General features: G+C 44.1%; 1 protein-coding gene across 1 annotated transcript in view; it reads left to right on the top strand.

Annotated features, from left to right (window-relative positions):
• COPG2 (COPI coat complex subunit gamma 2) overlaps nt 1-14182 on the top strand; it is a 111560-nt gene that overhangs the window by 65027 nt on the left and 32351 nt on the right. The window contains exons 15-20 of the mRNA XM_036909016.2: nt 243-318; nt 1161-1264; nt 1779-1904; nt 2727-2789; nt 3240-3379; nt 3944-4115. Coding sequence (XP_036764911.1) covers nt 243-318; nt 1161-1264; nt 1779-1904; nt 2727-2789; nt 3240-3379; nt 3944-4115 — 681 coding nt within the window. The remainder of the gene's footprint in view (nt 1-242; nt 319-1160; nt 1265-1778; nt 1905-2726; nt 2790-3239; nt 3380-3943; nt 4116-14182) is intronic.

The raw sequence follows: 14182 nt of genomic DNA, 5'->3' as shown, positions 1-14182 counted from the left end.
GGAAACATATATGATTCTTTTTCCTTAATGCATAAAGGATGTTCCTATGCAGAGCTCCCTTGGGCCTACAGATTTATCTTTATGCTTAAATGGATCAAAGAAATAAGATTGAGAAACACATAATACAATAAGAGAGTTTATTCCCATTGAACATGGGGAAGCTTCTTTAATTTTTTTTGAAATGATTACTACTTAACTGAGAAACCAATATTTATGTTGTCCCATTTTATGCTCCATTATAGCTGCTGTGAGTGCTTTGGCTAAATTTGGAGCTCAGAATGAGAATCTTCTCCCAAGCATCCTTGTACTCTTACAAAGGTAAGTAAAAAGAATGTCTTTTTAAAAAAAAAAAAAAAAAAGGAACGCCATGTGGTTGAATAGAGAACTCCTCACTGTGCCATATCAGATGCATTGCAGGGCTTCAGAGTAGAGCTGGTGGAGTAAGTCAGGGGCAAATGAGATTTCTGTTATCTTTCTAGTAATTCTGTATGTGCTAAGTACATGTAAAATTTGACTTTGAATTTCTCTTGTACAGTTTTGAGAAAGTGACTTAAGTACATGTGCCTCAACTTGTATAACAGGGCCAAGTTCAGAGTGATTCACTATGCAGAATTGAAAATACCAGCTTTTCATGGTCTCCATGACTCCCTATTTGATGAGGAAGAAAAGACTTGCTTGAGCAAACATTCTGTGATTTCATCTTGTGATTGAACAGAAAAATTGCAAGTGTAAGGCTGGCTGGTTTAAATAAAACAAATTGCCATTTGAGCAGTAACAATGCCAAGGTTCTGAATACTTTTCGGTATCCTTGGAAAGTATAATATTCCCATTTCTTAATTATGAAGAAGCTTAAGTATTTACTAGGGTCATATGGTTGCAAATCCAAGAACAGATTCTAGTCTGCTATCTCATGTTATTGTGATCTTCCTAATTATTTTGATGCCCACTTACATAGTGATTCTGATTTATAACAACACTGTTTCTTTACCAATTCACAACACTATCCTAGATTTGTGGAGATTTTAGGATCCACTGTTGGCTGCTATTTAGGTATAAAGGTAGCATCAGATGGCCTGAATGGTATCCTTTGGGTGTAATGGTAAAGCTATTAGAAATCCTTAGGGGGCTGTGACATTGCCTATTCTGTATCTCCTGGGCAGGTGTATGATGGATACTGATGATGAAGTACGGGACAGAGCTACCTTCTATCTGAATGTGCTGCAGCAGAGGCAGATGGCACTGAATGCTACATATATCTTTAATGGTCAGTGAGAGCCAAGAATGGAGACAAATTTGCTTTTGTTCCCCAAGCGGTGTTTTGGAAGCATACCTCATGATGACTTGCATATGAGCCAACTTCACTAGGCAAACTGCTTGGTTTTTATCTTTGAGCGCACTTGCATTTCTAGGGAAACCTGAAGTATATAAGGACCCAAAGAATACTGCTTGTTCCTAGTTCTCCTTGAGCTCCCTCTTGGATGGGTTTACCTTTTTTCTCTTTTCTTATGCTAACATTGTTAACACCTGGCTAAAGTACTTTCTCCTCTAGGAGGTACTTAAATTGTTGAAAATCTTTGTTTTGCTGCTGTGCTTCCTTGGATGAAATTATAAGGCAGTTTTATATATTAGCCTTTATTTTTAATTATTCAGCTTATAAAGTGTGTAGTTATTATTCTTCTCTTTCTTCAGAGAGCTTAGATAAATATTACAAATCTGGGCCTATCTGGATTCTAGGATTGGCAAGAAATTGTAAAGCTGAGGTTTTTTTTGTTTCATAGGCCTAACAGTCTCCGTACCAGGGATGGAAAAAGCCTTGCGCCAGTACACGCTGGAGCCTTCAGAAAGGCCCTTTGACATGAAATCTATTCCTCTTGCTATGGCTCCTGTTTTTGAACAGAAAGCAGGTAATAACTCTGTTAAGGTTTTCTATGTAGCATATTTTCTCTAATGCTGTATTTGTCACTTCTTACTTGTAAATTTGACAGAACTAAGGTGGATGATATTTTTTAAGTTAGGGTTTTTAAAACATTTCCTGGTTTTCACAGAAAAGGAAGAATATGAAATGTGACCGAGACTGAGTTTTAAAAAATTTTGATGCTAAGTGTTATGGCATTTGAAGTTAGTTGTCATCCTGTCTCAGAGAAGTAATTATGCTATTACCTCCTATTTCTATTTTCTGAGGTTGGTGATTTCTTAATTTTGCCATTGTAGGTTTGTCTTGGAAGAATGTATGGGGCAAGATCATAATAAGTATTCCCAAAGAATGTCTAACTTTGAAGTTCAAAAACATAAAAAAAAGAAAGGAACAAAGTGTTAGTGGTTAGAACTGAGAATGAAAGATCTTACGTTTAACTTTCAAAATTTTCAGTTTTTCTGTTACTGTTATACACTATGTAAGTAGTTTTCCCTATTTGAATCATGAAATTTGCTTTATTAATTGTTCCTCCTAAGTTTTAAGCGTAATTTTTTTGGTACATCCTGGTACCAAAATTTTGGTACATCAATCTAAAGCAAATTCTGTATTTTTAAAGCTAACTTTATTTCACAAATACATTCACTAAATATATTGAGTGTCCCTCCAAAAAAGGGGACAGAGAACCTACTGGTATGATTTAGCAGTAGCTTCTTATATATCTGCTAGGAGTTTCTGCCCTCATCTCTTCGTCTGCATTTGTAGCTTGAGAGTGGGAGGGAAGCTCACTTGATTGCTCTATCTGTCTTTGTAGAAATCACACTTGTGGCTACTAAGCCAGAGAAGTTGGCCCCATCCAGGCAAGACATTTTCCAAGGTATGATGATTTGATGTGTAGAAGTAATAGTCTTACACCCTAAGCACCAAAAATGTAATGAGGTCCACTACTTTTATTCAATTTGATTAATTTTCACTACAGGAAATCTTTGTTTGGCTGAATATTTATTGTCATAGGTTACAGTTGCTGGGGCGACTGGGAGTCCATGGAACTTTTCCATTTCCAGTTGCTAACTTATAACTGGGAATGTTGTTCTTACACTGTATCTTGGTTAACAATGAACTCAAATTCTACAGAATTTGGAATTTTAGTAATTCAGTATATAAACACTTACTTGAAAGATTATTTCACTAAAGCTTGGGGACATATTATGTTGGTTTTCAACTATTAGTAAGACTATGGAAACTTAAAACATTGTAGGCATCCAGAATAATGCCTTCTCCTGTCATCTTATCTTACTTTTTTCCTTCTTTCCTCTTCCCTTGGTAGAACAACTGGCTGCCATTCCTGAGTTTATGAATCTAGGACCCTTGTTTAAGTCTTCTGAGCCTGTTCAACTCACAGAAGCAGAGACAGAATATTTCGTTCGTTGTGTCAAGCACATGTTTACCAATCACATTGTGTTCCAGGTAAGATAACTGGTTCTGTAGGGGCTTCGTATGCTTGGAGATGAGTATTAATTCCCCGTTAATTTATGAATCTAGAGAGGTAACTTGGCAGCATTTGGTTTTTTTCCCTAACCCCATAGCTATAGAGATATCTTCATTATGATGGGTAGTTTTGATGGTTAAAATTTAAAAGGACATAAACCCAAAATGTCTGAAGAAGTTGAACAATAAACTAACCTATTAAAAACTAATTATCGCTTAACATTAGGATATATTGAATGGGTTGTTCCAAGAACTTGGATTTCAATTTGATTCTCAGACAGCGTCAGACTTCTACCATCTTGTTTAGTAGAACTCAGTCTCAGGAAAAATAAGGAAATGATGAATAATATAAACAAAAAGACCTCAAAAATAAGGCTATCCCTGTTGCCTAAAGAAAAATCTTAGGAGGAGACCTGCAGTGCTGTTTAGAGAAGGAAGGTACAGTGGGTCCCAGAAAGGAGTCGTGGATGGGAAGAACAACTGAACAACTTGCTTGAAAACAGTTTTCACCCTTCATAACTCTTCTATTTGCTGATTTTTCAGTTTGACTGTACCAATACTCTTAATGACCAGCTACTGGAGAAAGTGACAGTGCAGGTGGAACCATCCGATCCCTATGAAGTCCTGTGTTGCATCCCAGTCCCCAGCCTTGCTTATAATCAACCAGGAATATGTTACACTCTTGTCCGCTTACCTGATGATGACTCTACAGCAGGTACTAGCCCACAGAAGGGAAGAGATGCTTATAGATTCAAAATGCATTACCACTTGAGCTCTAAAATGTCAGGACAGATGTTTGGGATTCAAGAATATGGTTCTTTTCCAGAATTAAATGATGATGGTGTATTTACATTTATAAAATTAGTAGCTGCTACAAAAATATCAACTTTATAAGTAAGTCCCTGAGTAAATTAGATGGACATTTAATCTTCAGAGAGAAACTGAATGCATACAGTGGTAGCCCAAAAAGGAACGCAGACTTTCTGTTGGAACGACATAACCATTAGTAAGGGTTATATACCTGATGTCTCCTGGGAAGGTCATGGCCTACTGCTCTCTGGTGTTTCTTTCCAGGGCGTTCTAAGGGCTTTTTATTTGGTTAGATATATGGCATTTTGAAATATATCCCTAAGGGTCCATATAATGCAAGGCTGGTGTCTGAGAATATGTGTCAGCCTTATGAGTGGCTTGGCCAACATCTGTGTATCCACATTTGAGAAAGGTTTTGTAATCTCTACTTGACCCTATGTAGTCCTGGGGGCAGAGGGGAAGTCTGCGAAGTAGAGCCAGTTGCTAGTGTCAACCTTGGGGATTTAGGGTTTTATGCTGACCTATCTCTTGTGAATGTTAAGTATTGTACTTGAAGTCTTTTCCCCACTTTCCCACCTGAGTTCTCTGCCCATATTCACCACAGAGCTTCACAACCATTATTCAGTTTTCACAGAAATAAGCACACATCATGTTTATGTTTTGAACATTATTTATTACTAATACAAGAAAAAACAATTTTTACTACCAGTATAGGAAAAGCAACTCTTACTACCAGTATAGGAGAAACAATTTTTACTACTAGTACAGGAGAAACAATTTTTACTACTAGTACAGGAAAAAAATGATAGAAGTTAAAAATATTAACAAATGTGGGGGAAGTTAGATTTACAAGAAATTGTAAAAGTACTAGTAAATAGTTATCCCTGGTCATCATTCAGTTGCACTTGGGACTTAACCTGCCTTCTCTTAGCCCCTCTCCCAACTCCCTTTTTAGATGTTGGTCTGGAGCCCCTGCCTAATCTTACCTGTGTTGGATGATAGACCAGGCTACTCACTCGAGCACGAGGTAGATTCAAGTTGGCACCATTGCTGGGTCTGAATCCCAGGCTGTTCCCTCTGGCCCTTGTTGGACCTGCACTTCTGTTCTACAGCTACCCTGGATCCATAGTCCCCTGGGTAGGAAGGCACTTTCCTATCTGGCCTCCAGTATTTCTCCTTCAGCATTAGACCATCTGACTTCATTACCTCCCTTATCCCTTTATGAGGTTTCTCTAATTCCATTTCCTTTCTCTCCTGGTCTGTTTCCCTTTGGTTATATTTGTCTAAAGTATGTCCACCAGCCAGTAATTAAGCTGGCTGTACTCTTGAGTAAAGCTAGTTTTATTTACTCTTATTCCAAACCAGTATCTGGGCCTGGTCTTAATGTAGCCCTGTGGCGTCTGCCATCATCATGGAGTAGTCTGCACTTCATCTTTTTTTTCCCAGGAGCCACCTCTCCTTGTTTAAATATTCTTCCCTCATTTTACTTCTCACTGAGTTTCTGTTTTTTAAGGGATGCCATTACTTCACTGCTCAATTTTAGAGGGAAGCAAAATGCTGAACCCATTGAAGAATCAAGCTCTTCCTAACTGAGAATACTAGTTCCTCCCATTTCCCCAGGTTCACTTGGATAACTGATAACTCAGGTGCCTCACACCCCAGGGAGTGGTCTTAACAGAATACAGTAAATACAGTTTTACAATATCAAAATACATCATAAAGCAACAATATTGCAATTACAGAAATTACATATTGTACAGGAAAAAACAACAACAGAAAACATTTCTACAAAGAGAGGAAGTATAGGGAAGGTTTTCTCACCTTTGTTGACTAAGGAATTACTTTCTTTTCAAGACACAGATCCTTACAAATTAGCCTAGAGGTTTCAACCTTTGGTCTGCTGGCTATGGACTCTTTTGCTTGATGATTTATTAGTATTTTGCTTATAAGAATTTGGCATCTGGAGAATTTTCTTTCTTTTCTGTTAAATTCAAAGGGTTTCTGATTGGTGTTAAAAGTTAGTTATAAACTCTTTTCATGGCATCTTGAGAAAAGAGAATTTTTTAAACTTCTGTTAGTAGATGATTTATATTTGACCCATCATATACCTGCTTGCAAACAAACTCCTTTCTATTTCTTTAGTCTTTGTCAGAAATTCTAAAAATTTTAATCCATGGCCAATCTAAAGTCTTTGCTGTGCAATGAATAGAAGCAAAATACCAGGGCATAGATGGTAATAAAAGAGTCTTTTATCCATTCCTTCTTTTTTGCATTTTCTCATTGCAAACCTTCAGGTGATTGGTAAAATTCAGAGTATCTACACATCACCTCTACTGGTCTCATCTCAGAAATACATATTCTATACAATCACACACACACACACACACACACACACACAGAAATTTATATAGATTATGATTTCCTTTAACTTGAAAACTGTACAGAATAGAAAGGAATATAGGTTGTAGAGATAGACAAATTGGGATTTGAATTCTGCTACATATTGACTGGGTAATCTTAGACAAATTATTTGACATCTGTAAACTTTTTAGGATTAAATAAGTAAGGTGATTTACATGGTACCACACATATAGTAAATAATAAAGAGAAGCTAGTATTGCTTCACTTTTGAAACTATCTACTTTATCCCTTTATCTTCTTTAAAATAAAGTTTTCCACACAGTTCAAAAGACACACACACCTTCCAATCTCCTCCAGAAAGTTGTTCAATCAATTATTCTTGTCTTTGCTATACCTTTAAACTTTCTCACTCCCCCTTTATCACTGTACAAAAAATCTGCACCATCTTAAATCATTTACTTTAACCTAATGTTATCACCATAACTCCTGCCCTCAATTCATGGACTATTTGTAGAAAGAGTAATCAATCAACATCATGTTTCAATTCAGTTAAGTCCTACTAAATATCTTCTGTCTTCCAACAAGTAATTTCTTCTTTACTCAAAAACTTTTAGAAAAGCCTCCAAGGAGGCATTCTTTATAGCATCCTTTCTCTTTCAGCAACTTTCTTTCCTCTAAACATTATTTACCAGTAACAATACACGATATATTCAACATTTTACAAATTTGACCCCACTGTGGACCTCCAATGTCCCTACCTATTTAAATTTTTGTTCCATTACCTACTCAGAACCCTTACTGTAATCCCTATGTTGCTTCTGTTATTGGACTATTAGGCCTTACTGCATCATACTTCTCATCTCAGCTTTAACTCATTTAAAGAGTCTTCAATAGAAAATATCCCTACTTGGATCGAGTTGAACAGTACGTGCCTATGCAATTCTTTCTGCTTGTCATCAGGGATGCAGCCTCCCAATAATGATTCAAAATGTTCAGGTACTTCAGTCCTCAGTGTACACCTGCACTTCCTTAGCCTCCATCTCATCTTTCAGCTATTACAGTATTCTGATGGGCTCTGAGCTCTTTGAGTCTGTAGTCTCCATTCCATTATTTGTTGCTCAGTACCAACCATATTAACTCCTGACATTCTGTATTAAATGCACAACTTTAAAATTTATCTGAGTTTTTCACTTTAACTCACCTCCAACCATTCACTGGGATCCATATTAAGGACCCTTGATGAATCTGCCTAGCACATAATCTGAATCTTCACTCAAATAATAAAAAAACAGCATAGATATAACATTATTCTTCAATCATCATTTCCCCTGCCTTTATTGCTAGAATTTGTATTGGTGTAGCTTCAAATCAGTATTCTTCCAATTTGACCCAGTATGAGATTGGTCGAGATTCCCAGTTGGAGATCCCCATATCCACCTGTTCATCTTGTAACCATTCTGCCTTCCTCAAACATTCTGAAATTTCTGACATTCCCTCTGCATGTAATTCCAACCTGTCTTCTGTCCTAGTTCATGTTCACTCCTCACACCATCAGCAACAGCATCTCTAATCTTGGTTGCTGCCTTTCTTAAATGATTATCTCTCTCCAGAATGCAGCAGAAACATGGCACATCTACTCATTTCCTCTTTCCCCTCCTTTGGCCATAAAAGACACCTCTTGTTTGTACTGTTCAGCCTTGATTCACAGTCTGCCTGGATTCAGTATGTGAACATGGGTGAACTTCTTCTTTGTCCTACTCTAATTACTCAAGACAATCCCATCCTATCCCACACTACTTCATCCTGGAATATCAGAAGTGCCCCTGTTAGGAGGATGGCTGCTGACGTTCTCCCTTCAGATTTCACTTCATGAATTTATCTCTGTATGACTATTTAGTCCTGAATCTACCTACTTTGAAATGATACCCGATGTTACAAGAAGCAACAGATTTCCCTACAATTAATTTTTATATATTTCTCCCATTTTCCTTTTTGCCATTAATTATCATCAAGTTTAACAGGCAGTGCTGTGCATTGTAACCATAATAACATTCCTCAATTCTGCAAATGATCCTTTATATACACTGTTGACTTAATTCCAATTACTTTTTAACCACTTCTTTGCATTTTTCCTTATTTGCATTGGAAAAACATTGAACATCTCAATACCATGTCGCTGTCTAGAGGATTCATATTTTACCAATGCTAAGTACAATTCTTATAAAACCCAATGACGGCACTATACCACCTTTGCTTTATAGTTGCTATCCTGTAATCTTTTCATCTATAAATATTTGATATGCCTGTCTGCCCGTGACACAGTGCTGGCCCACAGATATAGCCCACACACCTACACTTTCTTAATTTCACTAGGAGGCTCCTATCATCTGGCCTTTATACCACACAGACCGTTCCTCCAGCTCCCTGAGATCTGCCGATGGTCCCACTTGAGAGCACCATACTGCCTTCCCGTCCCTGACCATACCCTTTTTACTGACCCTGAGCCCCTCTCCTGGTTATAGCTTCTCTACTCTCCTCCATGCCACCTGTCCCCTTCTTGTCCCACTGGCTCCTCTGACACACTCACATCCTATCCATTACCTTCTCATGGATGCCCGACTTCCACTGTTTCTCTCTTTGCACAATGGGTGTGGAATGACCTTTCTCAGCCCACCCTCTGCCTGTTCTCTAATTCTTTTTTTTGGAGTCCCTCTGCTCCATCTGCAATAGCCCGCACATACATGCCAGTCACGTGGCAGATTCACTGATCTTTTCCTTAGTATCTGATACCCTCTTGACCAGCCCTCATACTCCCCTCTTACCAACCATCCCCTGCCAGCTTTATCATCCCCAGTGTGCTGCACTGAATCCATCTGCTGTCCCGATTCAACCTTAAGCACCATACATTTTCAGGTCAGCCACTGGAGAAGGTCTTGCTTCTCTCGGACCTATTATCATCTCACAACAATTCGGATTGTCTCCGTTTTAAACAGGTCACTACCTCTGTACCTCATCCTCTGACCTCCAATTTCCCGAGATCCTTGCTTGCCCTACAAGCACGGTGCTCTCTCTCCTGCATGGGCCTCCTCACACCTTTCTCCCACTAGGGGCACATTTCCTGGGTTCTCCATGTCCACTCCCTCCTCCTGGCTCCTTGCCACCCATCTTCATGCAGCGTGTCCCCTGATCCTCTCCACAGGCACCTCTTGCCCTAGCTATGAGGTGCCATCGCCTGCCCTTCCTCACTCTTCTTGCCCCTGGACCACGTCGCCTCTGCCATAGTCTCCTGCCTCTTCCAGACTACCCACCTGCTCCTTCCTCCCGGGCCCGGCTTCTCTCCACACACACAGCAAACGAACTGTCCTGAGCCGTGGCACATTCTCCCAGCATCGCCTGTGAATCGCCTGGCTGGATTCAGTGGTCTCTGCTGTGTGCTCCCTTCCTGATCCCCCCACTCTGCTCAGCCCAGGTCAGTCATCTCTACTTCACACACACTGTACTGAATCCACACCCCCCACCCACCAACCCACGCTCACCTCCCTGTGCACCCAGGCTGTGCTTTCCCCCTGCCCAGCCTGCCTCCCACCAAACATCCTCCCGTGACCCCTCCCGTTCCCATCCAGACCCCTTTCGTGGTACACTCTTCTGACATGGTCTCAGGGTCTCGGGGAGCCTCTTCCTCTGAGTCTACCCTATTCCTCTCACCACAGCACCTCTGCGTGCTGCCCTCCGTGCTGCCCCCGTGCCCACCAGCCCCTTGCCCGACAGCACCACCCTCGTCCCCACCCGCACAGAGCCCTGGGTACCCCATCCACGCCTCCTCCTCGCCTCCTCCTTCCTTCCCAGCTGGCTTCTCTCCAGATGCTCTCCTTCACGTGTCTCCCGTCCCGTCGGCCCCTTCCTCTGTGAGGACATCCGTCCAGTGCCCTCTGCTCACATCTGCACAAACCCACCTCCTTCAGTCACACCCCCATCTCTCGGCCTTACTCCTCAAGCTTCCTCTGCCCCGGGGCCACCACGCTGGCGCTGCCCTCCCTACCCCCGAAGTGAACCCCCCTGCCCCTGTCACCCCAGCTGCCCTGTGGGCCAGATCCACGTGCTCGCTGTCTGCCTGCCCCTGGGTCCTTCTCCCCACGTCTGACAGTCCTGACTCTGATGCCTCCACCTGCCCTGACTCAGCTGCCCGGCTCTCCTCTCTGCCCCGTCCACCCGGTGATTCTCACCCGAGGATGCATGACCCCCGAGGCAGCCTACACCTCATCTGTCAGGCATGTTTTTGTGTTTGCTTTTTGTGGATTTTTTAAATTTTGTTTTGCTGTAAGCAGAGCACTGCTCCCCCCCTCAGATGGTCTGATAGGCCTGCCTTGGGGTCCATGCCCACAGCCTACCCTCGGGTGGAAACCACCCCCACCCCGGGGAAGAGTCACTGTGTGAAAGCCAGCCTGCCTGCCTGGGCTGCACCCTCCCCGCGCGCCTCTAGGCTCCAGCTGTTGCCATTGACTCTGCACTCTCTCACTCTCTCACTGGCCCAGCACCTGCCCCGTGGAACCCCCGTGCTCCCTTCCCTCTGTACTCCTGCGCACCACCATGCCCCACACCCAGTCTGAATTACTGCACTCTTCACTCCCCGTTCTACTTTGATACTCACCTTTATGACACACAGGCATAGTGACAGAAATCTTTGGTCCAAGTCTTATCCCTCCTGGTGCTGTCACTGTCCCTTTCCCTCCATTACCCTCATTTCATATCCATGACACCGCCTCCTGCAGAGCCTGCCCCTGTGGTCCTCATGTCCCAGTGTCACCTGCAAACCAGACCTTTCCCTTCTACCTTTTCTGTAGCTACTCTCTCTGTCCTTGCTGCATGCATCCACTGGCCTTCCCCACCCTCTCATCAACCTGTCATCACCTCCATGCTGCACTTGTAGTCAGTCCGCAAGCCCAGTTAAAGAAGATGGTTTTCTCATTGCCCAGAACACAGCTCATGTTCCCCCACCCCCAAACCTATTGATCCCAACCCTGCCCTCCCAGCCAAGCCCATCAATCCCAACCCAAACTTTTTCCCCTACCCCACCCCCCACCCTGTACCACCTCCTCTGTAGACCCTGACTCCTACCCCATCCCCACCGGATCCGTACTAAAGAGCCTGGCCAAAAAGTTCCACACTTCACACAACATCCAGGGCCAAAGGAGCTGCCCCTGCTCCCCAACAGCAAGCCACCCCTTTGCCATTCCTCCCCCATGACTTTGCTTAGTCTAGCTGGCCCTGGTGCTCTGAACTGCCTTCTGAAAGGCACCTCTGAGATCTGCCAGGATACCTACTCTGCTGTCTCCCTCTCCTTGCTCACCCTGTGGGTTTCCAGCCTGTCTCCCTTACCACCTCGCTCCACTGTCCATCCTCCCTGGGTGCCTCCCTTCACCTGGTCTGTCTCTGGGAGGTGACACTCATGGGATGCGAAGCTTCCCTTTGCCCTTAACCCAGGGAAAGCACCCTGCCTCTTCTCTAGGACCCCTGCATCTCACCTCCAACTCTCCTGATGCTACTCATTTAATTGCACCAGGTCATCCCTTTTACATAGGGATGTGCTCCCTCCTACGACCTGCTCTTCCAGCTTGCGCTTCCTGTCCCTCCACAGGCCACTTTCTCTCCTGGACCATCTGCTATCACTTGTCTGGTCCTGCTGCCTCTAACTACTGCCTTCCCTTTAAGGCCTCCTTTTCCCTAACTTTGTCCCATCTCACCTTCCTTCCTTTTCCCTCTTCCCTTTCAGCCAAATCCTTGTCCACAGGACTTTACAGCCAGTCCTGCCATTTCCTCCTGATCTCCCCTCACCTCGACTGCTTCCATTTCTTCTCTCTTGGGCTCCAAGATGCACCTCTACCCATCACTCTTGCCCTCCCAACCCCAATGACACCATCCAGTTCCCCTCTTTGCCCTCTTTCCCTCTTAGCCATGCTCTTCGCACAACACCCATATGCAGATTTTTAGACTATCATCTTGCTCTCCATCCCAGTAAACCTTACCTCTTCTGTGGTCCACCAAATCAGGCCTCCAAAGTAGGAGTCTCCAAACTCCCACAGTCCCAGCCCTTGTCTCTCTCTCTGTGTCCCTTTGCTGCCCACATTATCTTCCTGGACTAGACCTATGACACCTCACTGGCTGTTTCCCCTCCTATCCTACTTCCCTACTTCCCTGCCGCATGCTAGACCTTCCCACTTTCCACCCCCCTGCGAGAGCGGAAGCACAGATTCAGTGATCAGTGTGGAATGTCACCTCTGCCTTGGTTTCTGCCTGCTCCTCCACCATCTCTAAGCATATCTGCTACCCACTAACTGGGCTCCATCCACAAGTCTGTTCTGAAGTCCCTGAGGTTACCTGCCAGTGGTTCTGTGCAGGCTCATCTTAATGTGCAATGCTGCCCTGTTTCCAGGTCCCACCCCAGTCACTGCATCCCCTTTCCCCACATGTCAAGGCCCCGCATCTTCATATGCCCGCCTATGGTGTCTAGGCTGTGCTCTGCTCTGCTCCTACCATTTGGCCGCAATACCATACATGCTGCTTCTCTTGCCCTGAGATCTGCCAGTGCCAACCAGGTTGAGAGCTCTTGGTGCTGCCTCCCTTTTTCCACTGCACCCGCCTCACCATCCCAGAGCCCTTCACTTACTCATTGCCCCTCTTCCCTGCCATCTGTCCGTCTCCCTCCCCACAGACCGCCCTGACACACCTGCGTTCTTCCTCCTGCCACCTCATGGATGCAGTCCACTCCACTGTCTCTACATCCTGGGTGCTGCCTGAACTCTTCGTGGCCCATCCTCTGCCTTTTCACCATTTTTCTTGGCAAGACTCTATACTTAATCTTGAACTTCTATCCTAATTCCCATAACCACCTGCCAGTAATGCCATGGGTTCAGTAGCCTTTTCCTTGACATCTCCCTTCCTGAGCCGCCTTCATACTCCTCTGTTGCCAGCTTCACAGTCCCCACCTGCTCTCCACCTTTTCTTATCTGCCATTTTGGAGAAGGTTTGGGTCCTGGGCTTCCCTTGAGCTCTCATCATGCCACCAGGCTGTCCCATGACATGGCTGTCTCCAGGGTTGTCAGTGGGCCACTGCCTCCACCCTGTCATCATCCTCCGGCCTCCTCCAACCTCCACTGAGTGCCCTCATGTGTCTTGCCTATACTGTGCTCTTCCCCGGCATGCTTCCTCATGCCCTTGACACACTTTGGAGAGCAAAGGTCTTGGATTCTCTCGCTACATCCACTCCTCCTTTTGGGCTCTGTCACTCCTCTATCTGTGCAGTGTACTCCCATATTGTTTCCACAGACCCCTCCGGCCCTAGCTGTAAGGTGCCATCGCCTGCCCTTCCTCACTCTTCTTGCCCCTGGACCACGTCGCCTCTGCCATAGTCTCCTGCCTCTTCCAGACTGCCCACCTGCTCCTTCCTCCCGGGCCCGGCTTCTCTCCACACACACAGCAAACGAACTGTCCTGAGCCGTGGCACATTCTCCCAGCATCGCCTGTGAATCGCCTGGCTGGATTCAGTGGTCTCTGCTGTGTGCTCCCTTCCTGATCCCCCCACTCTGCTCAGCCCAGGTCAGTCATCTCTACTTC

Source organism: Manis pentadactyla, chromosome 7 (assembly GCF_030020395.1).
Source record: "Manis pentadactyla isolate mManPen7 chromosome 7, mManPen7.hap1, whole genome shotgun sequence".
NCBI classification, from domain to species: domain Eukaryota; kingdom Metazoa; phylum Chordata; class Mammalia; order Pholidota; family Manidae; genus Manis; species Manis pentadactyla.
Note: the sequence above shows the minus strand (reverse complement) of the source record. Positions and strands in the feature narration are given on the sequence as shown.